This window comes from Melospiza georgiana, chromosome 2, assembly GCF_028018845.1.
Source record: "Melospiza georgiana isolate bMelGeo1 chromosome 2, bMelGeo1.pri, whole genome shotgun sequence".
Lineage (NCBI taxonomy): Eukaryota > Metazoa > Chordata > Aves > Passeriformes > Passerellidae > Melospiza > Melospiza georgiana.
This window is the reverse complement of record NC_080431.1, coordinates 59,460,527-59,486,039: the sequence shown is the minus strand read 5'-3', so window position 1 is coordinate 59,486,039 and position 25,513 is coordinate 59,460,527. Positions and strand designations below refer to the sequence as shown.

At 37.9% G+C, this 25,513-nt stretch overlaps 1 protein-coding gene across 4 annotated transcripts in view; it reads left to right on the top strand.

Annotated features, from left to right (window-relative positions):
* PDS5B (PDS5 cohesin associated factor B) overlaps positions 1–25,513 on the top strand; it is a 114,496-nt gene that overhangs the window by 44,318 nt on the left and 44,665 nt on the right. For all 4 annotated transcript variants that reach the window (XM_058045090.1, XM_058045092.1, XM_058045088.1 and 1 more), the window contains exons 9-19: positions 1,733–1,848; positions 3,564–3,658; positions 5,948–6,093; positions 6,999–7,150; positions 8,851–8,964; positions 10,438–10,519; positions 13,715–13,763; positions 15,242–15,381; positions 15,457–15,572; positions 16,560–16,665; positions 24,780–24,940. In XM_058045090.1, coding sequence (XP_057901073.1) covers positions 1,733–1,848; positions 3,564–3,658; positions 5,948–6,093; positions 6,999–7,150; positions 8,851–8,964; positions 10,438–10,519; positions 13,715–13,763; positions 15,242–15,381; positions 15,457–15,572; positions 16,560–16,665; positions 24,780–24,940 — 1,277 coding nt within the window. The remainder of the gene's footprint in view (positions 1–1,732; positions 1,849–3,563; positions 3,659–5,947; positions 6,094–6,998; positions 7,151–8,850; positions 8,965–10,437; positions 10,520–13,714; positions 13,764–15,241; positions 15,382–15,456; positions 15,573–16,559; positions 16,666–24,779; positions 24,941–25,513) is intronic.

Genomic DNA, 25,513 nt, shown 5'->3' with positions numbered 1-25,513 from the left:
AATTAATTAAGGATATTTTAGGGTTTTTTGTTTTGTGGGTTTGTTTTATTCTGTTTGGTTGTCATTTTTTTCCTCTATATTTCTGACTGGATAATTAAGCAGATGAATGTTTAGTGTGCTCCCAGCTCTTCCACCTGGCTCCTTCTTCTACATTCTGGATTGTCTTGCTCTGAATCTGTGTTAGTTCCCTAAAAAAATTCAGAGATGCTTAGTATTTTAACATTTTGTTTAGGCAAGAGAGGATAGGATGTAAGTCATGAAGGCTGGACTAATGCAGCCCAAAAAAAGAAATTAGAAGTTCTTAACTATGCCCCACAGAACAAGAATTTGTAGCATAATGGGCTGAAACTCATTAAGAAAAAACTATTATTTATTGCAGATAAAGAGGAGGTGGTTGTAGAATGCTTTCAGTAATATCAATGTGAATGTTAATTGGAAAAAAATTAGTCAAATGCAAAAAACCATATTAATGGGTTTGCTGTTAGTGCTTTGAATACTTAATACTAAAGTGTATTCCAAAGAGTTAGTCTTTTGTAATGTAGTAATATATCACTGTTAGTGCATCCTTCACTTCTCTTGCTCTCTTACTTTAAGGATTTTACAAATGCTTTTACTGTTCTTAGGGTTCTGAATTAAAGACATGCTGGCAAACGTTTCAGCCCTTTTATGGTATTGAGTCAGGAGAAATAGTTTGTCTCTAAAACTGTGGTGTCGTATAAAAGAATTCCAACAGCTATATTGTGCTCCTATGTCTTGTTCATGTTCAGAAGGGGATGTTGAATTTATAAGAGTTCAGAGATGCTAGGAAAAAAACCCAGTATTTTACACAGTTCTTAACTTTTACCAGAAAAAAAAATGGGGAATAATAATGGATTAGTAATATCACCTCAGCAATAATCTGGCCTAATTAATAGAAATTAATTTTAGCTGCCCATTTTCAAGGAATTGTTGCAGCCAATTGGATTTTCTCCCTTTTCTTTAATAAACAAAGGAAAAAGATACGATGAACAGTAAGTACACACTAATTGCACAAATGTTAACATACATTTCTGAAGTATGCATTAAGGTCCATATTCTGTGTGTTGAATTAAAGAATGTGATGCAAAACAGTGATAAAACAAGGCCTTCTCTGGTATATTTCCACTATTACTGTTGGTGCTCATTTTCAATATAAAAGGAAGACTATCTGTTGTACTTCAGCAGTTTTAAATATAGGCTCAAATAAAGGACACATCCTGTGGATCTCAGATCTTGGGTACTTAATCTGATGTTCTCTAGAAATTTGTATTCTGGAAACTGCTATTTTTGACTAATATTTTTAATTAAGCAATTAAGCACTGTTTTAAAGAACTGTATACCAGACAAGCATAGATTGACTTCTGTAAGTTTTGTGTTGTGTCTGAACTTATACAGGCACATATCAGATTTCCTAACAATCAGTAAACAGTAAGTAAGTGTTAAAAAGATGTATTTTTCACCAGGCTTCTTTCACAGTGGTTTTTGTCTTAACATTGTTCTTCATTTTCACAGTCTTTATTATTTTGTCTTCTCAAAAAAATAATGAAGGGCCTTTGCCTTGACAGACTTTTGTATATAAGAGAAGTCTATTAAGCTGTATTGTGATATTTCTAGAAATATGGAAGTGCGTTGGTGTAAAAACTGTACAAAACAGAACACTGTTTTTTGGATTAGTTTTTCTTTTAACTTTAAGAAAAATCTGTTCGTTTTCCAGAGCAATGACAACGAAGAACGTCTGCAGGTTGTAAAACTTCTAGCAAAAATGTTTGGGGCAAAGGATTCCGAGTTGGCATCTCAAAACAAACCACTTTGGCAGTGCTACCTGGGGAGGTATATTCTGGTTTAGTTTCCTGTCCTGGGAGGAAGTATATTCAATGAAGTCAAATGCATTTGATTTGGTTTTTTTTTTAAAGTGACGCAGCTAAGTCTGAATTGCCTCCTGCTGCTTTATCTGAGATCTGGCAGATAATGCTGAAGCAATTTTACACATATCTTCCACATCTGTCATTCCACAGAGTGAACGTTTACAAATCATCTCCTTAAATGCTCATTTTTTTTTAACTAGCTTTGTTGCCATTGTCAAGAAAAATGAATACTTTAATTTCTGCACAAGTGAAACTATTCAATGATGGATTAATTTTAAACAGCATCAAAGGATGTTTTTAGTATTAGGTGATATTAAAACTGCTCTTGAGGCTTTTATGTACAGTCTTTGTGTATGAGTTTAATTTTTTTTTAATGGTAGGAGTACCTTAAAAAAGTATGTAGTATTTATGATGCTGCAAACATACTTAGTTTCCTGTTTTTTGAAATATTCTGCCAGTTTGAGATAGAAAATACAGCTGGAGCTTATAATTATGAGAAACTCAAGTTTGGCTACTATAAAGAAAATATTTTTGATTTGAGTAAAAGAGTTACTGCAAATGCCATAGTTTATAATGTAGCATTCAATCATCAAAAGCAGAGTCCTCAAAGAAATGCTACTTTTAAGAATCGAAGAAACTTAATTGAAGCAAGGTATTTTGCATGAAAATATTTAACTATTTAAAACATGAAATGTCATCAAAAATTACCACATCTGATTGGGCCCAAAGGAAAATGCTTCATTATGTTACACTGTGATTATGTGCAGTTTGTTCACAATAACTGTTTTCTGCTAGTTATGGATCATATATATGCATTTACCACTTATAAAGATTTTCACCAAGTTATAATAAAATTTTCACAAAGTTATAATAGCTGTGTTATTGAAGGAAGCATTCATAAAAATCTCTTGATTTTTGAAAACATAACTAGCTTTTACTAAAACCAGGTATTCCTTAAAATCTATTTAAGATATCTATTTTGATAAATAAATATTTCAATAGCAGCAGTGTTCTAAAATTACATTTTTAAGTTGTTTCATGCCAAGGATTTTGAGGATAGCTTGAAAATGCATTTAATTTTGGAAGTTATCTTCTAATTGAATCTAACTAATTGCACCAACAGTTTTATTATAAAATTACTTGTATAATAATTAAAAATGTGAAAATACTAGTTTCCAAGCATCAAATTGAGTTCAGTCTTCCAAAAGGAAATCCAATTAAATGATCCATCTCAGAAGAAATTTGTAGCAGACTAAATACACATTTGTTTGTTGCCTGTCATGCAGTACAAGGAGGGGATGAATGTCACAGTCTTATAAAATTTTGAGTTTCTGATACATTTCTCGTGGTTAATTAGGTGTAGCACTACAGAAAAGGAATTAAAATATATCATATATCTTTCTAATAATTTTTTGTCTGCCTGGGAGTTTTCAATGTGTACCAGGACAAGATAATTCTTTTCATGTTCCTAACATGAATCAACAAATGAATATGAGAATTTTTTTTAAAGCTAAAGACAGTGTACTTAATACTGTGAAGTCAGGGATGCTATATGCTTGTAACCATGCGTGGGAAGCATAAAAAACATTTTCAGAAGTATATGACATGGTGTAAAAATTATCAGATTGCTTTGGTAGAAGTGGAATTGTAGTTGTAATGCACTGTCTTGTTTCTAACCAGGTTTAATGATATCCACGTACCTATTCGCCTTGAGTGTGTCAAATTTGCAAGTCATTGCCTTATGAACCACCCCGATCTGGCAAAGGACTTAACAGGTATCAGTTTCATTATAACATTAAAATACCATTTTTAAGACTACTGGAAGAGTCAAAAAGGCCAGCTGTAATCCCAAGTAAAGCTGTCAGATTTTGTGCAGTACCTGATTGATTGTGGAATTCTAAGTCAAGTCCCTGCCTTCAGTGTTGCTTCTCAGGCTCAGGGGATTGTACACAAAGAATGCCTCCTCTAGGGAGATCTCTCTCCCTCTCATACAGCAGCACTTCCATTGCATTCCCAACTGCTGCTGAAGTTAAGCACCATGGGATCAGGTAAAGACAGCCTGCCTAACCTAATGGTCCTGGTGTTTATTAATTAGGGTGCTTAGGGGAGACTTAAGTTCCACAAAGCTGAAATGTTTAAGTCTTATACAGCCGCTGTCTAAAACATAACAGTCCTTGTAACTGACCACAACTTCTCAGTTCCATCTCCTTCAGATCAAACACAGCCTGAAATTCAGGAGCTCTGTAGGAAGAAGGCAACTGACATCAATGGAAGCCTTTAGTATTTGCTGCTTCCCATGTCTTAATAAAAAAACCACATGTAATTAATGAGAATTGGTTGGTTTGCTTTGTAGACTGTATCTTCCCCTGATCATCAAACTCCTACATGTAGTTTTTTTGAGTCAATATCTTTGCCTAGTTGGCCTAAGGAGGGAGTTAAAAGGACTTAAAAGTGCATGGGATTGCTCTCCTGCTTGCTGGGTATTTGTCAAATTGGACACAAATAGAGACAGGCTGGAGTCACCCTGTAGTTACAGTGTTATCCAGAGATTAGCTCAGTTAATTGGAGAATGGAGCACCATGGTCATAGGTTTGATCCCCATATGGGCCATAAGGGTTGGATTTGATGACCTTTGTGGGTCCCTTCCCAACTCAGAATATATTGTGACTCTGAATTAAGCCAGCATAAAAAACCCAAAAGGTTCTGTGTCTTTCCTTAATAGAATGCTGAAAATATTTTCATTTTTAATTATCAGAATTGTATTTTCAATTTATTTTATTTTTACATTGCAGAAAGACTTTGTGCCCCCTCTAATGGTTTCCTCTGGGAAATATAATTTTGCTTGCCCCTCCTCTCTCTCCCCACAGTGCTTATCAAAGCAAAATAGCTTAAAAATTTCTGTGGCTCACTGGTATTGGAGACGAGAATGTTTTGTGTAATGGCAGTGGTTTTCATTTGTTTCAGTTTATGTTCCTGTGAAACAGTAGGTTTTTTTAAAAAGGCCTATTTGAATTTAAAATTTCATAGTCTTCATAACTGCAAAGCATTATTTTGAAATATGCTCTTTTGACACTTGGGCTTATTACTGGTAATGTTAATGGCCAGTGTTTCAGATGAGACTTGAAAACTTTCACTGGTCATTGAATAGTCATGACAGAATAGTAACCTCTGGTTCTTTCATTCAAAATAAAGTTTGAATTTGCAAAGTTTCTTAAAGTTCTCAGCCTTGCACTGATGTATGCAGTGAACTGCAATCTTAACTTCTGTTAGGGTGTTTCTACCCTTTTGTGCTTCTAAAATAGCCTAAAATACAGCTAAAAAGATAAATGAACTTTGCCATTTTATTTGTCAGCTTTTTAAATTGACAATAGGTAGCTAACAAATTTGACATGTAAAAGCAGTTAGGCATTGATAATGTGAGATTCTTGGTGTTAGTGAATGAGTAGCAGTGTACCAGAATAATCTAGAAAAATTGTTTAAGATGGATAAATTATGATGTGTCTAAATAAGCATTATAGTTTGAAGTATTTCTTGATTTGTCCCAGTTTATGATGCTTACATGGCTTATACTGTTGAGTTTTCCTGGAGTAGGTGAACTAGATTCCTTGTGGATAATACAGAAGTTGTGAGCAGGTGTGCAACTAATGTGCTCTAGGAGCCAAAAGGCATGGAGTCTGCAAGAAGAGAGTAGCTTCTAGCCTGGTGTAAGACTTTAAAATGTATGTGGTGTGGTTAGTAAGTTCTCAAGCACTGTCTATTCTACTCTACAGCTCCAGTCCTGCTTGGTTATGATAGTTGCTAATGTAGACATAGTGTAACTTCTATAAGAAATAATAAAAAAAAAATTGCAGCCACATAATTCTTATTTCAATAATGCCAGTAATATACATCTTTAATATTCTAAGCAAATATGAAGTTTTACTGACATTCCAGTTGGTCTTAGAAAAAATTATTTGTTTCTTAGTGCTGATGCTTCAAACAGAATAAAATAATTGTTCTGTTTCTGTCTAGTGGGGAAAGTAGCTGAAGTTGTATGCTTACATTTACTCATGTTTTCCCCCCAGAATATCTGAAAGTAAGGTCACATGATCCTGAGGAGGCCATACGGCATGATGTTATAGTATCCATAGTTACTGCTGCTAAAAAAGATCTTCTGCTTGTCAATGATCACCTGCTAAATTTCGTCAGAGAAAGGACACTGGACAAGAGGGTAAGACATAATTAGCATTGGTAGTAGCTGTTTTATACTTCTAAGCTGTAATATTCACCTTATTTAAAATCAGCACTTCTAAAAAATGCTCTACTGATTTTAAATTACAAATGAATACCAATATAAAGCAAAAAACCTTGATGAAATCTATTTAGTGAGGTACCTTCTTCCCATTACTAGAATGCTACATTTTTCATTGTGCTGTATTTTATTTAAGATATGATTTAAATAATTAAATTGGCTGCAACCCAACAATGTTGTTCCAGTTGTCTAGTCCAGCAAAACTTTTGAATGAAAGAAAACCTTTGTAAAACATTCTAGCATTTTTCTTAAAAATTTTTTCAAGCAGGTTTCAGAATGTATTGCATGTATTGCAAATTACCTGCTTTTAATTAGATCATTGAAAGACTGCAAATCAGGGTGGTAGCTTTCTAATTTGAATAGTCTTGAATTTCAGTTTAGATTTATTGCATTATTTGGTAAAATTTATGATGTTTGCTACTTAATTTAAAGCACAGTAAACCCATTTGATGATGGTGAACTTTAAAAATGATCGCCTAATTTTTTTTCATTTGGTGACATGCTTTTTCTTGTTTCAGCCATAACAGAAATACAGATAGTAAGTATGGAGTGTGAGAAAGGGTGCTGGCTTAAATCAGTAATAATTCTAAATTCAAGAGGCATACTTCTATGGTAGTTACTGGTGTTGACAGGTTTAGTGTAATAGATGTGATGCAACATACATCCTAATGAGAAACTGTTTCACTAAGAACTCAGTTCAACTTTTTTGTGAATTAAATTATGTTATTTTGGTGTAGATTAGGAAATATGTAACAGAAAATTCTACAGTCTTTTTGGTTTTGAGTTTTGAACTGCTAAACTGGCTGCTATTTCTTTTTGTCAAGTGGAGGGTGAGGAAGGAAGCTATGATGGGACTTGCACAGATATACAAGAAATATTCATTGCAATCAGAAGCAGGAAAAGAAGCTGCAAAACAGATATCATGGATCAAAGATAAACTTCTGCATATATATTATCAAAACAGTATTGATGACCGGTAAGTTAATTGTAAAAGGTGGGCAATTTAGTGTCAAAGTGTTATAACTTGTTATGAAGATCTGATTTTCCTTTGTGTTCCAGTGCTGATGAGAAGGAGGAATCTTGATAATCCTGTTTGTTTTGATTTTGATTTTATAGCTGCAGCCAGATGTTGACCTGTGCTGTTTTCTTCTACTTTATTATTTCTTATTTGAAGGCCAAAAGTGGTTCTAAAGGGTGTGAGAGGTCAGAATATTTCTCAAGTCTTAAGTGTACTTTGCCACTGCTGCAGTAGAGGGGATCTTTGTTTAAATATCAATAATGTGTTAATTTTTATGTTAAAATTTAGGAGGTAAACCTGCTTGAATAATGTTGGTTTAGATTTGCATGTTGTTCCTGTATGTTTCAAAGATAGCATATGTAGTGACAGTGGGCAAGCTATATCACACTGCAGAAATTTAGGTTTCTGTAGCAGAGAAGCTGTGAATTTTTTGGTTTTGTGATGAAAGCAGTGCCTCTGTCATACCAGCTGTAGCCTTGTACACAGTTTTTGGTATTGAACAAGAGATGGTTGCACATGGGTAACATTTTTGGGAACAGCTCTGCCTTCACTAATCAAGGTCATCGTGTTGGCTTTGGAAATGAGCCTTCACAGTGTGTTTGGATACTAATGGCGTTGCAAACCCATACAAGTCTTTTCAAAGATGCAAAACCTCAAAAAGTTACCTTCAAAACAAGTAGTTATTTCATAGTGCTGTGGAAATGGACTGTCTGGATCCTTAAATCCAGTCTTACCTGTGGATATGTTTCTTAAACTTTTTGAACTAGCTGGATTTGGGTTTTGATCACCTGCTCCAAATGTGTATAAGGAGTATTGTTTTCTTTTCCAGCATAAATATACATGATTGTTTCTAATAGTTTGCTCCATTCTATTAATACTGATCTCAGTATTGGACCTCAGTCTTGGACTTCTTGGTATTTGGGAGTAGCATGTGGGCTTGGTTTCTCTTTTTTTATTTTCTTCTCAGTCTTTTCTAGGTAACTGTCGGGCTCAAGCCTCTCTCTCTTCCTTTTTCCAAATAAGGAGCTTCATGTTACACTGAAGCTTTTAATAATTCCCTTGGGAATATACCTGCATTTATATTGCAGAAGCAAAAGTCATGGGATAAACTCTGCCTGTGGGGAAGGGGCCAGATAAGGGTGGAAGGAAGTCAGCTTCTTCTAATTGGTATCTGAATTCTCCTTCTGGGCTTCATGATTTTGTGTGATATAATCAACATGATATTTCTTTTTTCTTAAGCATTATTATTAGTAGTAGCAGTATTATTTTAGGGCAATTAATTTGGGTCAGTTCATAAATTTATCCCAATACTGACTTGTAATGAAATTAAATGATAACATCTTATTGGGTTGGTAGTTAGTATCTTTCTTGAATTGTTTGATTTCTTCTAGATTAATACTTGTGACTTTGATAATTTTAGGAGATCCGTTAAATCTCCTAATGCCAGCATTAACACTGTGTTTTCTATAATGAAAAATTTCTGTTTAATTTATGCTGAATTATGTCAAATAACTTGAGCTTTAGGTTTTTGAATATCTCCATAATTTTTTTGCTATAACCGATGTTTTGATAGGGCTGAGAATTTTTGAATTGATGTTTCAACAATTCCAGGCTGTGTTCTTCCTGCACATCTTAAATGTCTTAATCCTGTCTTTCAGGTTACTTGTTGAACGCATTTTTGCTCAGTACATGGTCCCTCATAACTTGGAAACAAACGAGCGGATGAAATGTTTGTATTACCTTTATGCAACACTGGATTCAAATGCTGTGAAGTACGTGCTGCTTTTTACTGCTTGCAAAATAGTTTTTAATAAAATGGCATTGTAAAGTAGCTCTGAATTGTTATCAGTAGCCTAAGTCAGTGGACAGAAATAGTTTATAAACTATTAGAAAACAGAATGTAGAAATAGCATCTATTTTTCAAGTGAGATTTTGAAAAACCCTGAAACTTACAGGATGTTTTCTAACAAGATGCAGTACATTTCAACCATAAACAGGTAAAAAACATAGTGTTAAAGATCTGGAAAGAAGCTTGAGGGCTTGCCATTTCATGTCTGCAAAGAGATAACACAGATATGGTAGATCAGCCCTAAATCTTACCTGACAACTTCTTAATTGATAAGCTCCTTGTTGCAGCAGCCAAGTTGTCTTGAGAAGTTAATTGTTTGTCTTTCCTCCTTCGTTATTATTGTGTTATGTGCCTTCTCCAGCCTAAAATGATACGTGCACCTGAATTTGACTAATAGCAGTTATGCTGCTGTCATGTTCACAGTTGGATTGATTTTAGATAGTTTTACTTTGTTTTTCATGTAGTAGTACTCAGTCACTTGAAAATCAAATAGAGGGTCTTTTTTTCCTGTGAAAGAGACTAGAAAAGGCTTTGTATATAAATGAATGCCTTAAAAGATCCCAAAGCCTTCTAATACTACAAAAACTGATGTTTGAATCCCCTTAACTTCTTGTATTGCCTGTTCAAAGATATGGCAGTTATAACAAACTAAAATTATTAATAGTATACTAAAATTAAAAACTTACTGTTCTAGTAATTTTTAGTGTAGGCTAAATAAAAGTGCATAATGGATTCTTTAAAGTTACTTGTTATTTCAGGCAACAAGTAACTTCTGAATTCTACAGTTCTTGTACTCATTTTAAAGACATAATTTGTTCAGTTATTTATATAGAAATGATTTTTTTCACTTGTGGATTCCATAAGTTTTGTAAATGTGGCTGTGACTTCTATTTATATGGCTTACTATTCCTGGAAAATGTGTTAATTTTCTGTTTTGCTGAGTATCTTTCATGCATCTCTTATAAACTTAATCATGTCCACTTTTCACAATTTATTCATCTAGTAGCTGCTTCCTGTCTGCAAGAAAAACATTGTTTTGGTGATAGAAATCTTAAACATCTGCTTTAACCTACTTCTTGGTATGCTTTTAGAAGAGTCATTTCAGGCTTGTACAAATGAGTTCTTAATGGACAAGTGATTAGTTACTTCCTCCTTCTTTAAAAGGCAGTGTACTTAAGCATCTGAAATGAAACTTCGTTTCAGTCTAATATGACCAAGTTATTTTCCATGGTATCCTACTAGGAAATATTTAGCCTTTGCTCACTCAGTGAAAGTTGAGGTGATAAGTACATTTCTGAGTCTAAAATTGAAAAGACTGTAAAGACTAATTTTGGACAGTTGTGTTACTCCTTGAACATTTAATTTTGACAATTCTTTTAATTTTTTCTATTTTTAGAGCATTGAATGAAATGTGGAAATGTCAAAATCTGCTACGACATCAAGTAAAGGATTTAGTTGATCTAATAAAACAACCCAAAGTGAGTTCAACTTATCTTTATTCCCCAGTGAATATGCATTTTTAGTTAATGTACTGTTTTTTACCCTTTTTTGCTATCTCAAGCTTATTTGTAATAGCAGATAGAAAATGCTGTGAAAGTCAACTGATACTCCATTAGACTCATTTGCTGAAGGAAATGTGTATACAAAGTATTTGTAAAATTGAAGACGAAAAGGGTATTATAGAAATTTCTAAAATGTTTTGCCTTAGTGTTTGAGTTCCATCTTGCCAGAACTATTCTGGCTCTTGGAACAGGGTGAAACCAGCATATTGTTTTTGACTGCCAAATCAAGTAATTAAGAATAAGTACCTATATAAACCCTCTTAAATTGTTATCTTACATGTGATTAGTAACTTTGAAGAAATTGGAATATTTTTGTCCCAACAGGTTATTCATTCCTCTTCCCTCTCAGAAATTTCTTAAATATTGTACTGGAGATACCAGACTACAATGTAATTTTCTTGTTTACAGATTTTGCTTTGAAGGGAAAAATGAGAATTTATTGAGCATTTAGGATATTCTCATAAAGTGAATTTCAGTTTGTTTTAGTTACATCTATGTTCTTACTCATGTTTGGGTAGGGGAATTATAAAACTAAATTCTTGATATGCTTTGAAATATAATTAAAACTTGACTTTAATGCTAGAAGTTTGATCTGATGCTTTTTTAACAGAAATAATATAGGGTAGAAAATGTTGCCATGCTCAAATTTCTATGTGCCTCATTGTATGATTTTTATTTTCCGTGTGTGTCTATATTTGTACTGAGATAAATTTAATGATTATCCATTTGCTGGAATTGCCTGAACCAGGAAGAGTGGGTAGCGGTGTGGTTGGAATATCTAAAGTATCTGATTAGACATGCTAGTGTCCTGCTAATAAAAAGATACTGCAGTGAAATTAATAATTTTGACTTAGTGTGTTAAAAACATGCTGTAATATATTAAGTTCTAAGTGCAGTAAAGGCTAGCACAACAATACTTCATTGTATCTTGGTGACTGTTTTGAAATGCTTTTCATGTACTGTTTAATGTTCTTTGATGCATTTAATATTAACATTGATGCATTTAATACCTGAGCTAGTTCCATGATATTTTCTAGTTTTCAGTTGAAAGTGAAATTTCAACTTTTCCTTGTGTTTTCAGAACTTGTACAAGTTCTTTTTCAGTTGTAAAATATCAAATGCGGTTATTTACCAGGAAAGTTTTGATGCCAGCATAAGCATTGCATTCAAGACACAGTGTGTGCTTTCGACATGTTTGTGTTTTGTCCATCTGGATTTTTTCCTATTTTTTGCTCTTAAATGCTAGTTCTCTACACTTGGATATTCTCTTGAATAACAAGACTACATGGGAGAATTTAGATGGTTTGTGATAGAGCAGAGCAGGGAAGAGAGGTGTCTGAGGGGCAGCTGAATGCTGTTCTTTGAAGTGTTTGTTTGCTTTTATTTCTCAATACCAGAATAAATAAGTAAAACTTTGTGTAAATTGACATACTAAATTAAGTAAAATTCCCAGATGCAACACTTTTGCTGCCTGCAATGGCACCTGAGACTATCACATACAGTCCAAGTACTAATCTTGAGACAAATATTCATTAGCAATTCAGAGCTATGTAAACATTTATTTCTTTCAGGAAGCAAAACTGAGATCAAATAGTAACCTTTTAGAAAATGAGTTTTTGTGTGCTTTTTCACTTCTGTCTAATTTCTTCATGCAATCACTATAGCTTAGTTGTTGATTTGTTCTCCTGTGGTTGTTATCCCTGTGCCAAGTGTAGGCAATGTGAGAGCTCTCAGAGATAAACTAGAATAGGACAAGAAATAGTGTACAGATGTTACCACAAAGAAATAATGTACAGATGTTACCTTTGATTAGGTAGTAAGAAAAAAAATAAAGATTGCAGTAAGGGTGATCAAATATGGGAACAGATAGCGCAGAGATACTGCAAAATCTTCATCCTTGTAAATATTTAAAATGCAACTAGAAGTTTGCCTGAAGCAAAACCTGATCCTGCTTTGAGTAGGCAGTTTCAACTGTGTGACCTAAAGTTGTCACTGCCAACCTGCACTATTCTGTAACTGTAAGTCTTTGAACTTCCCAGTCTACCTTTCTGCCATTTACTGAAACTCTGTGAGCATCCTCCTTATTTCCTCTTCAAGGCCTTCTCAGACAAAGCACTATTGAGGAGGCTGGAAATGTGTTAAGGAAATTTTTATTGCTGCTGGTCATAATTTTTCCTGACTTAAGAGAGAAGGGACATCAAACTTACCTTTAAGTTACTTTTCTGAAGAGCAAAAGCATAAATCACAGCTCCTCTGGTTTTCTCCTTCTGCAGCGGTGTACAGGGAAATAAAATACATAACCTTCCCTGTTCGTTTGTAGAAAAGTGGGTGAATGCTGTTTTGTGTCTATTGGAGTATAATCTTCATTTGCTGCAGATGAATGCAAAATTATGTACAAGTGCCACAGCACTATGATCAAGTGCCACAGCAGATTTTCTTAAAGGAAATGTTTCTTAAACTTCTTTAATCTGTCGTAATTCAATATAGTTATACTCCTGTAAGTTAATACTTCTGCCTCAGGTATTTGACTTTTGGCTGAATTATTAGTAGTTTGCTCAATGTTTTTTGATGGGAGCTTAAGCCAGAGCTTGAAGATTAGGTAGTATTAGGAGACCAGAACAGTCAGGGTGAAAGAAATTCCACAGTACAGTTTTTGTTTTCCCGAGTCACAAGAGATTCGAATATGGGAAGTTTGTGTCTGCTGATAGCATTACTTGAATCCTGTAAATTATATCTGATTTCTGTCTTCTATAATTTTTTTGTCTGAACATGTGAATTCAGCTGTGACAGCTAGGAGTCCTGAAAATGATGGTGTTCCTCTGAGACTACACACTGCAGATAGCCCATTCATGCTGTTCATAAGTTACATGGTAGATTGAAAAGTAATAAAAGTATTTTATGTAATTGATCTGTAGCGATGATCTACCTTTTACTTCCTGTGTCTACACTGAATTTGCAGTGGTGGTTTTTGATTTCTAACACATTGATGTGTTAGCAGAATGGATGCTGACTTGTTGTTAATGCAGTCTGGAATCTTCCTTGCTCAATATTCAAATGGAAATAAATAATGAAAATTTTTTACTTAATCCATTTTTCTTTTGTGACTTGCAGACAGATGCCAGCAGTAAAGCTATATTCTCAAAAGTGATGGTTATAACAAGTAAGTCACTGAAAGTATTTACAGTGTCTCAAAATTACAGTAGAACTATATTGCTTTCTTGCTTTAAAATAATTTGGGGTAAGTTTATAAAAAAAGCATTTTGCAGCAGATAAAATCTAAAGCAAATAATGATAAACGTGATGCAGCAATATGCTTTTAAGAATGAAGGCAACTAAGCAGAATTACTCTCTTGCTGTAAGAAGACATCAGTCATGAAGCCTATCACATAGCATTTTGGCTGCATTGTGGACTAATCAAGGTCTAGATGATCTAGGTGTTAATGTCGATTTTAACATTTTTTATAGAGTATATATTCATAGATGTTAACTAAACTACTAAGCTGTGTACTAACTTACCTCTCTTCGGAGGTTTTAGTATTGTAAATGTCATTGGAATGTAAGAGAGTTTGGATTTCACTAGCAAGGAAAGCACTTCAAAAGCTGAAGAAGTTCTGTGTAAGCTGAACTATTGACAAAGAAATACCCACCATCCCAAAAGCAACACTTTTTCTTCTCCAGGCCCACCATGCCAATAGCATTAAAACTAGTATGAAGAAAAACTTGCTTTATGATTCTGAAAATTTGTTTTCAAATCCTCCTTTAAAAAAAAATGCCATTGGTTCTGGCAAAAAAATAAACTACATAAGACTGCACATTTTTGAAAAATACAGAGGAAAAAAATGAACTGTGTTGCTTCATTGGCCATGATACTAATCTATTTTTCATTGGTTTGTATTTTTTCTCATACTTTTAGTTCTCAGTTTATTTTTTAAAAAAATCAATACAGCAAAACAAAATCATAATAGAACTTGTTTTGAACCAACCATCCTGTAGTGCTACACCACCTTCTGTACCAGCTTTGCTTAACACTGTCTGGACCAAAAAATATGAAGCATCTTAAATAGTAGACTAGTCCTTTGCCAAGAAATTGCCTTGCTATAATATAAAACATAAACATAAAATGAGGATGTAGTTGAAGAAATGCATTTTAAATGCCTTTTTTTTTGATGTTTTAAGCTGTTGTAAATCTTATGTTTCCTTAATGCATTTTAAATGCTGTTTTTTGTTTTTGAATGTTTGTTGTAAAGCTTAGGTTTACTTAAAAGGTACTTTAGCAAAAATACCCTTTTTGATGTTTTTCACACTTGTTGCATTGGGTTATCTGTATACAGATTATATTTTCTTGTGGAGTTCAGGCTTTACAGTATGAGGTCAGTTTCAGCTGTTAGTAATATCATTATCAAGAGCAACTAGACCTGCTGAAAATTGAGTGTGAAGGGTGGGGAAAACAATTAGCCAAAGGAAATTTGTATAAATTTGTGTCCTCATAGATATGTCTGCTTATTTTGAGGTGTTTTATGGTTTGGGTTTTTTTGTAGTTTTTCTTTTTGTTCATTTGGTTTGGGTTTTGTGTGGTTTGTATGATGTTCCAAACTTGTGCAATTTGCATAAATAGTGAACTTTTTTTGTTATTTAAAGGAAACCTTCCTGATCCAGGGAAAGCTCAAGATTTCATGAAAAAGTTCACACAAGTTCTAGAAGATGATGAAAAAATAAGAAGTCAGTTAGAAATGCTTGTTAGCCCAACTTGTTCTTGCAAACAGGCTGAAGGATGTGTGGTAAGAATTGCTCTTAAAGTGTGAATATTTTTGGAATAGAATTGATTAGAAATTTAATCACAACTTATATTTCAGAGGGAAATAACAAAGAAGTTGGGCAATCCAAAGCAACCAACAAATCCTTTCCTGGAAATGATAAAGTTTCTTCTTGAGAGAATTGCTCCTGTGCACATTGATACTGAATCCATCAGGTATTTTTTTGTATGTGTTGTTGGCCATAGATCACAGAGTTTGAAACTGAGGTTTCTTACTTTGTCTTTAAACACAAGCAGTAATAGGCTGGGTGGATGTGGCTTAAGGCTTGGTGACCTGCATTATTTTCTTCTGTTTCATTCTGTGTAGGGATTTTTCTGTCCTTGTCCAGAATGTAGTCACAGAATCAATTGCATTGTCACTCAGCATAGCTGGGATGACCTGTCAGTAAAAGTGAATGTGTTGCTGACAGACGAAGTATGGTTTGTGACCAGCTGACTTGTTTTAAAACAAATTTCTGTCCAGACTATTCAGCTGAAACTTTCCACCCAGAATATTAGCTCATAGTGATATAAACAGTAATGTAACTGAGGAAGTAAAGGTTATGATGATGATGAGGCAGCAAGACTTCAAGGAAGAGTGAGCCAAAGAAGTTATGGTGGGGGAGGATTGCTGAAATTATTTTTGCTGAAATGATTATTTAACTAACAGCAGTATTTGACATAAGCCTTACTGTCAAGAAAAATATGCAGAAGATAGGTCTTATAAATTTATCATCAACTCTTAGCAGAATTGTTAAATGGTTATTATTTTTCCTCTTGGTTAGAGACTAACTATTATAAACAGTTATTCTCCATCAATTATTAAGAATCTGTAGCAGGTTGTAACCTCAGCATAGTTCTTATTGAGTTTGTTGCTTGTAATGCTCAAATTGTTTTCTTATTTTGGTCATCCTTCCAGAGTAATTTGTATATAGTTCTTAATTCATGATGGATGAATATTTTTTAGTGTAATGCTTCAGAATGCTTTGATTTGGATAGGAGATGAGGGCAACCAGATTATGTATGTAGTTGACATATTTGGTTTGTAGTAGGCTTATGTTTTAAATAAGTTGCTTTAATAAGATTGTTTTCACAAGTTTAAGATGTAATCATACATGGTGGAATTGCAGTAACTACAAGATCATATTTTGTTTTCCTCTTCAGTGCCCTTATCAAACAAGTGAACAAATCTATAGATGGAACAGCTGATGATGAAGATGAGGGTGTACCTACTGACCAGGCAATCAGAGCAGGTCTTGAATTGCTGAAGGCAAGTATAGTCCTGATGGCCAGTGAGTATGGGAAACTTTGCAAAAAACTTTGTTAAAATAAATTTTTAATTAGCACTTACTGCTTTTAGTCAAAAGCATGTGGTGCCTACCTGGTAGAAACTGGTTTGGTTTTTTGTGCTTCATGCTCGTCTTGGCACATCAGTAAGGCTATTTTAAAAATGATTTAGAAACTTTTCTGTGAGCCAAAAGTAGTTGCGTGTGAGACAGTAGCAGTGCAGTTTTGGTTATTAGAGCATGAATTCAGCAATTTGTAGACATGGTGCTGTTGTACATCAGTGCAGCACTGTGGTTCCTCTGTGTTCCACCTAAGTTGGGGTCTTACCTATTTCAACTATGAGTAATCTTGAAACTGGGCTAACATAGCAAAGACTGTCAAGTAGTCCAGGTGGGATTTGACTTCAGAGGCCTTAAAATCTAAAGGACTCCCATACTGAAGTTTTCAGAGTATTTTAGGTGAACTAAGGACTGAGTAGATTCACCTGAAAGGGTGAATCTCTTTATCCAAGTGTGAACTTTTATCTAAAAGTGCAGATACCCAGTAGCACAAGAATGCATCTGAGTAAGAAAGAATGAATCATTTTGTGAAGGAGTATATGCTTGAATGAAGGCTTCCAAGTCAATATTTACATATTTGTATGACCTGGCATTACACATTTAAGGAAGAGGAGTAAGACTGCCTTAAACAAAGAGGTCTATACATCATCAGAATAATACAGGGAGAACAAATGTAGAAGTCCAGCATTGGGAATACCATACAATGAAGTGGGAAGGAAGGTAACTTAGTTAAAATAGGAAACGGCATATGAAGAACTTCGTAGACTTTGAGGATTGTTTCTCTGCCCTAAGTCAGAATATTATGTGTAACAAGGCTAATAATCAACAGCCACTTAAAAATGAAGAGAGGACCACATTTCAAGGAGGATCAATTAAGGGTTTCTTTATTTAATTTTTTTTAACATGGGAGGGCTGTCATACCTGAAAACAGCCAAGTCCAAGAATCTGAAGGAGAGGTACAGAATCTGTTAAGTTAATATGGAAAACTTGAGGGACTAGAGGCCCTATTGAGTATGTCTGTGTTGCTATTTTAGAGATAGGAATTTCACTTCAGAGCAGAATCAATTCTTTCCCTGAGGAAACAAACATGAAGTCTGGAGGCATGCAAGCTGGATTCCTTTCAGAAGAACAAAATTGAGATGGGCTTCAGAAGCACATGTTGTGTTCCATTGCCTAAAGTGGATTTAGTCATTCTGAAAATACTCTGAAGTAAAACTCCTGAAACATGAATATTGCTTCCTTAGCATCAGTTGGGTTTCTCCTAAGACCTGCTCCTGCTGTAACCCAGTACTTGCTAATGTCACTGAGAAGTTGTCCTGGTTTAGGACAAATTAGGGGAAATCTCCAAAAGGGAGCCCCCCAAAACAAAACAAACCTCCAACCACCCCTCCCCCAACACCGGGTTCGGGAAGGAATTTCTCGGAGGAGCAAAGTGGAAAACAAAACCTATTTATTTACAAGTAACAAAAGAACACTCCCCAACACAAGAAAAGGAAAGAAACAGACTTTGTGTATGGTGAGGGCGTCAAGCTTCTCTTGCAAGCTCCAGGTGTCCTGGACGTCTCAGGTCAGGTCCGGAACCGGTCCAGCATCTTCAGGGGAGGGTAAGAAAGAGGGAGCAAAAGAAAAGGAAAAAAAAACAGCGCAAAAAGCAGAAAGCAAGCAAGCAAAGCGGCTAGCCAAGCCAAGCAGCAAAAAGCCAAAAGCCAAAAAGGCCTGGTCAAACACTCCCCCCCTCTCTTCCCCGCCCCGCCGCAGCAAGACGGCCGGGGGGGGGGGGGAAGAGAGAAAAGGCACAGCTGCCAGACACAACACACGATATTGGGATAAAGGCTGTCAACCCACGACACTCCACCCCTTATCCCATATCGTGAATATACAATAAAAACTTTCATTTCACTTACTCACACCTTTGACACTTACGCATTCCTCTCATCTTACTTGCTCAGACCTTTGACACTTACAGTTTCCTTCTGTCTCACATTCAACAAACAATGACATTCATATATGAGTCTCATCCCACAATCAGGTCTCCCTGAGGTACACACCGTGTTGTTCCATCTTTCTGCATTATCCACCATGTATAACCTGGTCCTTGAGCAAAGACAATCCCACGGATGGGTTTGTCTGTACTCGAGGCAGGGTTGATCCATACTGTCTTTCCCAACAAACCTCTGACATGGGCCACTGGGGCTTTATCCCCATCTACTATATTAAGGAGCTCAGACTGAGCAGGACCTGCTCGGTTGGTGGAACCTCGAGTGTTAACTAACCAGGTAGCCTTTGCTAAATGCTGCTCCCAGTTTTTTAAAGACCCCCCACCCAATGCTTTTAAGGTGGTTTTTAACAATCCATTATACCTTTCCACCTTCCCTGCAGCTGGTGCATGATAGGGGATATGGTATATCCACTCGATGCCATGTTCCCTAGCCCAAGTATTAATAAGATTGTTTTTAAAATGAGTCCCATTATCCGACTCAATTCTCTCGGGAGTACCGTGCCTCCAAAGGACCTGCTTTTCAAGGCCCAAGATAGTGTTACGGGCTGTGGCATGAGACACAGGGTAGGTTTCCAACCATCCCGTGGTGGCTTCTACCATGGTTAGTACATAGCGCTTGCCCTGGCGGGTCTGAGGCAGTGTGATGTAATCAATCTGCCAGGCCTCCCCGTATTTGTACTTAGACCACCGCCCCCCATACCAGAGGGGCTTCACCCGCTTGGCCTGCTTAATGGCAGCACACGTCTCACAGTCACGAATAACCTGAGAGATACTGTCCATGGTTAGATCCACCCCTCGGTCTCGTGCCCACTTATAGGTGGCATCTCTACCCTGGTGGCCTGAGGCATCATGGGCCCATCGTGCTAAGAATAACTCTCCCTTATGCTCCCAGTCGAGATCTATCTTCAACTCCCCTATCTTTGCAGCCTGATGTACTTGCTGGTTGTTTTGCTGCTCTTCATTAGCTCTACTTCTGGGGACATGGGCATCTACATGGCGAACCTTCACAGGTAACTTCTCTAACCGAGTAGCGATATCTCTCCACTCTTCCGCAGCCCAAGTTGGTTTTCCTCTTCGCTGCCAGTTCGCCTCTTTCCATCTCTTCAGCCATCCCCATAGAGCGTTGGCTGCCATCCAAGAATCGGTATACAAATAGAGCCTTGGCCACTTCTCTCTCTCTGCAATACCTAGGGCCAGTTGAATAGCTTTGATTTCAGCAAATTGACTGGATTCGCCTTCTCCTTCAGTAGCCTCTGCAACCCGTCGAGTGGGACTCCATACAGCTGCTTTCCACCTCCGTTTCATCCCTATGACGCGACAAGAACCATCGGTGAATAGAGCGTAACGCGTTTCTTCTGCTGGTAACTGATTGTATGGCGGAGCTTCCTCAACCCGGGTCACTGGCTCTTGTTCCTCATCCGCGACACTAAAGCTTTCACCTTCGGGCCAATTTGTAATTATTTCCAGGATCCCAGGGCGATTTAACTTCCCAATTCGAGCGCGCTGTGTAATGAGGGCAATCCACTTACTCCAAGTAGCATTGGTGGCATGGTGGGTAGAGGGAACCTTTCCTCTGAACATCCATCCCAGCACCGGTAGTCGGGGTGCCAGAAGGAGTTGTGCCTCTGTACCAATCACCTCCGAGGCGGCTTGGACTCCTTCATAGGCGGCCAAGATTTCCTTTTCTGTTGGAGTATAGTTATCTTCAGACCCCCTGTAGCTCCGACTCCAAAATCCCAATGGTCGGCCTCGGGTCTCGCCAGGCACCTTCTGCCAAAGGCTCCAGGACAGACCATGGCTCCCGGCTGCAGAGTAGAGCACGTTCTTCACATCTGGTCCCGTCCTGACTGGACCAAGGGCTACAGCATGAGCGATCTCCTGCTTGATTTGGATGAAAGCTTGCTGCTGCTCAGGGCCCCAATGGAAGTTGTTCTTCTTGCGGGTAACCAGATAAAGGGGTCTCACAATCTGACTATACTCAGGGATGTGCATCCTCCAGAAACCTATAGCACCTAAGAAAGCTTGTGTTTCCTTCTTATCAGTTGGTGGGGACATAGCAGTGATTTTGTTAATAACATCTGCAGGAATCTGACGCCGTCCATCTTGCCACTTCACTCCCAAAAACTGAATTTCTCGGGCAGGTCCCTTGACTTTGCTCTTCTTAATGGCAAATCCGGCTTCCAAGAGAATATGAATTATCTTCTCTCCTTTCTCGAACACTTCTATTGCTGTGTTCCCCCAAACAATGATATCATCAATATATTGTAAATGTTCTGGAGCCTCACCCTCTTCTAGTGCAGCCTGGATCAGTCCATGACAGATGGTAGGACTGTGTTTCCACCCCTGGGGCAGTCGGTTCCAGGTATACTGCACTCCCCTCCATGTAAAAGCAAACTGGGGCCTGCATTCGGCTGCCAGAGGTATGGAGAAAAATGCGTTAGCAATATCGATGGTCGCGTACCACTTTGCTGCCTTGGACTCCAGCTCGTACTGCAGTTCCAGTATGTCCGGTACAGCCGCACTCAGTGGTGGAGTCACTTCATTCAAGGCACGATAGTCCACAGTCAATCTCCATTCTCCGTCAGATTTTCGCACAGGCCAGATAGGGCTGTTGAAGGGTGAGTGGGTTTTACTGACCACCCCTTGGCTCTCCAGCGCTCGGATCATTTTGTGGATGGGGATCACGGCATCTCGATTCGTCCGGTACTGCCTGCGGTGCACTGTTGAGGTGGCAATTGGCACTCGTTGTTCCTCTACCTTCAAGAGTCCTACTGCAGATGGGTTCTCTGATAGTCCAGACAAGGTATTCAATTGTTTAATACCCTCTATCTCCACTGCAGCTATTCCAAAAGCCCACCTGAATCCCTTAGGATCTTTGTAATAGCCATTCCGGAGGAAGTCTATGCCCAAAATACACGGAGCCTCTGGACCAGTCACAATCGGATGTTCCTGCCACTCCTTCCCAGTTAAGCTCACCTCAGCTTCCAACAAAGTCAACTGTTGTGATCCCCCTGTCACTCCAGCAATGGAAACAGGTTCTGTCCCCACGTGTTCCGATGGCATTAAGGTACACTGTGATCCGGTGTCAACCAATGCTTCATAGTCTTGTGGCTCTGATGTGCCAGGCCATCTGATCCACACCTTCCAGAAAACCCGGTTCTCCCGTGCCTCTTCCTGGCTGGAGGCAGGGCCCCTCTAAGCCAGATTGTCCTTCTTTCCTTGGGCATATGCCTTAGAAGTTCCTTCAAGGGGATCGGACATGTCATCGTCATCAGCATACTTAACATCTCGGCTACGAGCGACCGGAGCTGCTATCCTTTTGGTGATACTTTCTCTTTTCTTCAAATCATGCACCCGTTGTGCCAAAGCAGCGGTGGGTTTTCTGTCCCATCTCCTCATGTCTTCTCCAGACTCACGCAGAAAAGCCCATAACTCAGCCCGTGGGATGTACCTTCTCTCCCCATCAAAGGAGCGCCAGCGTTGGACACCAGGGCCTCTAATTTGTACAGCTGAGATTTGAATAAGGTCCTCCTTAATCTCTTCCCGGAGTTTCTTATGATTCTCCTCTATTTTGTCCTCTAGTTTCTGCAGTCGGGTTTCCACTGCTGCAATTCTGGCATGAGTTGGGCCATGCACAGCGTCTGCATACGCTCGAAGCTTCTTTGCCATATCGAGCACAGTCTCATATGTATCATCCCGCTTCATTATTGCTAGGGCAGAAGCGTATTCAGGTGGCCCAAGTCGCACAAGTTTCCTCCACATTATAGGTGTGCATGGTACCAGGTCTGGATTCCTAGTTGTTGTATCATCTGAGAAAATGAGCTCTGCCACCGCCATCTCTCTCAGGCGTTGGATCCCCTGTTCTATGGTCTTCCACCGTGTCTGCTGCATATAGAGATCATCCGTACACAGGTATCGTTCTGCTACGCTTCTTAGGACCCGTTCCCAGAGGCTGTGAGGGTTAGCCCCCCTCATCATACCTTGATCAATGACAGGATCATGTGACAGGGATCCCAAATGCCTCGCTTCAGTACCATCCAAAATTGTAACCTCCCCTGCAGCATCCCAAAGGCGGACTAACCAACTAATTATAGATTCGTCAGGTTGTCGTCTGTAATCCTTTCTTAGGCCTCTGAGGTCCTTCAGAGAAAAGGAGTCAATATTAGCTCCAGATTCTGTGCCCCTTGATGTGGCCTCTGATTTTGGTGAGGGTCCTTCTCCTGCATCATCATCATCATCCTCCACCTTTCGATCAGTCTTGCCTTTACACTTCCCACCTCTTGTATTAGCTGCAACAGCCATGGGTTGGGGCCTATTGTCTGATTCAGCTGCTAGCCTGGAGCCTGGGATGTTAGCTGCAGCCTGGGTCACTGGGATAGTAACTAACTTATCTCCCTGTTCCCTTTCTGCTATCTGCTGCTCCACAGTATCTAGCAGAGTACGGTAAACAAACGCCAAGGCCCAGCTCACTGCAGTAACCCTTTCCTCCTTAGTATTACCATGGCACTTCTCCCTCAAATACTTTGCCACCTCGACTGGATCCTGAATTTGATCAGATGGAAAGTCCCAATCTATAGGATCGGAAAATTCCTTTAAAGTCTGGCCCATGTCCTCCCATTTCCCACTCCAGTCAAGATTTTTCCTGCTTTGTTTTACTCCTAAGTCAGGAGTGTCTCTAACCCCTCTAGAAATCTCAGTCTTCATTTTATACACACTCCAGACAGTATAGAAAAGGCTTAATAAATTAAATGCCAGAAAGATGGTTTCTTTCAAACTCAGGGGAAATTCAGTATTTTCTAATAGAGATGTCAACAATTTGGAGGACAAGAAGGAGGACAAAGGCTGAAAAGCCCCTTCCCCTTCTTCTCCCCAAACAAACTGAGTAAACAACCATAACAGCAACCCATACATTCCTGAAATAAAGTCCAGCATTTTTATCCGACACATCATCACACATAAGACCAGCACAATGACTATTCTGGTTAGTGCCCCCCGCTTACAAAAGCTACTTATTAGGGACAACATCAGAGCTATTTTTGGGTAAGGAAATAACCCCAGGGACCACAAAAGTATTAAAACTTCAAAAACCCCTAGGGACCAGAAATACCGGCAAGCTTCCACTCCAAATGACATTATGAATCACCAATATGCCCACCAAAATAGCCAAAACCAAAATATTATTGTTATAGGTTTTTTTTCCACTGTTTTTTTTTTTTGGCCTCTGTTTCCCGGCCAATGCACCAAAAAGTATATTGTCCTGGTTTAGGACAAATTAGGGGAAATCTCCAAAAGGGAGCCCCCCAAAACAAAACAAACCTCCAACCACCCCTCCCCCAACACCGGGTTCGGGAAGGAATTTCTCGGAGGAGCAAAGTGGAAAACAAAACCTATTTATTTACAAGTAACAAAAGAACACTCCCCAACACAAGAAAAGGAAAGAAACAGACTTTGTGTATGGTGAGGGCGTCAAGCTTCTCTTGCAAGCTCCAGGTGTCCTGGACGTCTCAGGTCAGGTCCGGAACCGGTCCAGCATCTTCAGGGGAGGGTAAGAAAGAGGGAGCAAAAGAAAAGGAAAAAAAAACAGCGCAAAAAGCAGAAAGCAAGCAAGCAAAGCGGCTAGCCAAGCCAAGCAGCAAAAAGCCAAAAGCCAAAAAGGCCTGGTCAAACACTCCCCCCCTCTCTTCCCCGCCCCGCCGCAGCAAGACGGCCGGGGGGGGGGGGGAAGAGAGAAAAGGCACAGCTGCCAGACACAACACACGATATTGGGATAAAGGCTGTCAACCCACGACAGAAGTACATGGTTAGAATAGTAGGAGAAGAAACTGAGACTGGGGAAATAAATTAAATCTAATGAGGTCATGTATAAAGACAGCTTAAGAGCTACTAAAAAAAAAGAAGAGCAATGTGGATCATGAATCAAAACCAGGGAGAGTATTATAAATGTTCCAGTATGGCAGTGGAAAATGACTCTTGATGAAGTGTCCTAGTATAAGTGGACCTTTAAAAAATGTTAACATGGCTTTCATCATGTTTTGGCAGGTACTTTCGTTTACGCACCCTATCTCATTTCATTCAGCTGAAACTTTTGAATCTCTCCTTGCTTGCTTGAAAATGGATGATGAAAAAGTGGCAGAAGCTGCATTACAAATTTTCAAAAATACAGGAAGTAAAATTGAAGAAGACTTTCCTCACATACGATCGTAAGTTGTTTATCTTACTCTGAGCAGTGACCTTTACTGTATAAGATTTTGGAAGTTCTCACTCTGCCTTTCATCTGCTGTAGCGTTATCCTGCATTCTTTTGGAAGAAAGTATTATTTCCAAAAAGAGATTTTGAAAAACTAAATTGTAGTCCTTTTTGAAGAATGGAAGGGAAATGAATATATCCAAAGTAGTGACAGGTAGTATGTCACTGATACTGCTATAATTAATATTGTTGCCCTTCAGAATTACTTATTCTTTCCTAAGTTTTATATATATATATATATGCATATATATATGCAGTGTAAGAACATTCCTTGCAATTTAATGGCGATATGTAGGCCAAAATATTTCCAAAAGAACATTTAGTACCTGTGCAGATATCAATACCTATTTTAGCACATAATATTTTATCAACAAAACCTAGGATTTTTTTGCTTGCAAGTTATGTAAATAATTTTTTTCTTCTTGTTTTTGAAGAAATTACCCAAACAAAAGCAATTAGTGCTTTTGCAGAAGTGTTGTGATTTTTATATGTATATCTGTACTTCTTTGTTAGTTTGATGTTTTGGA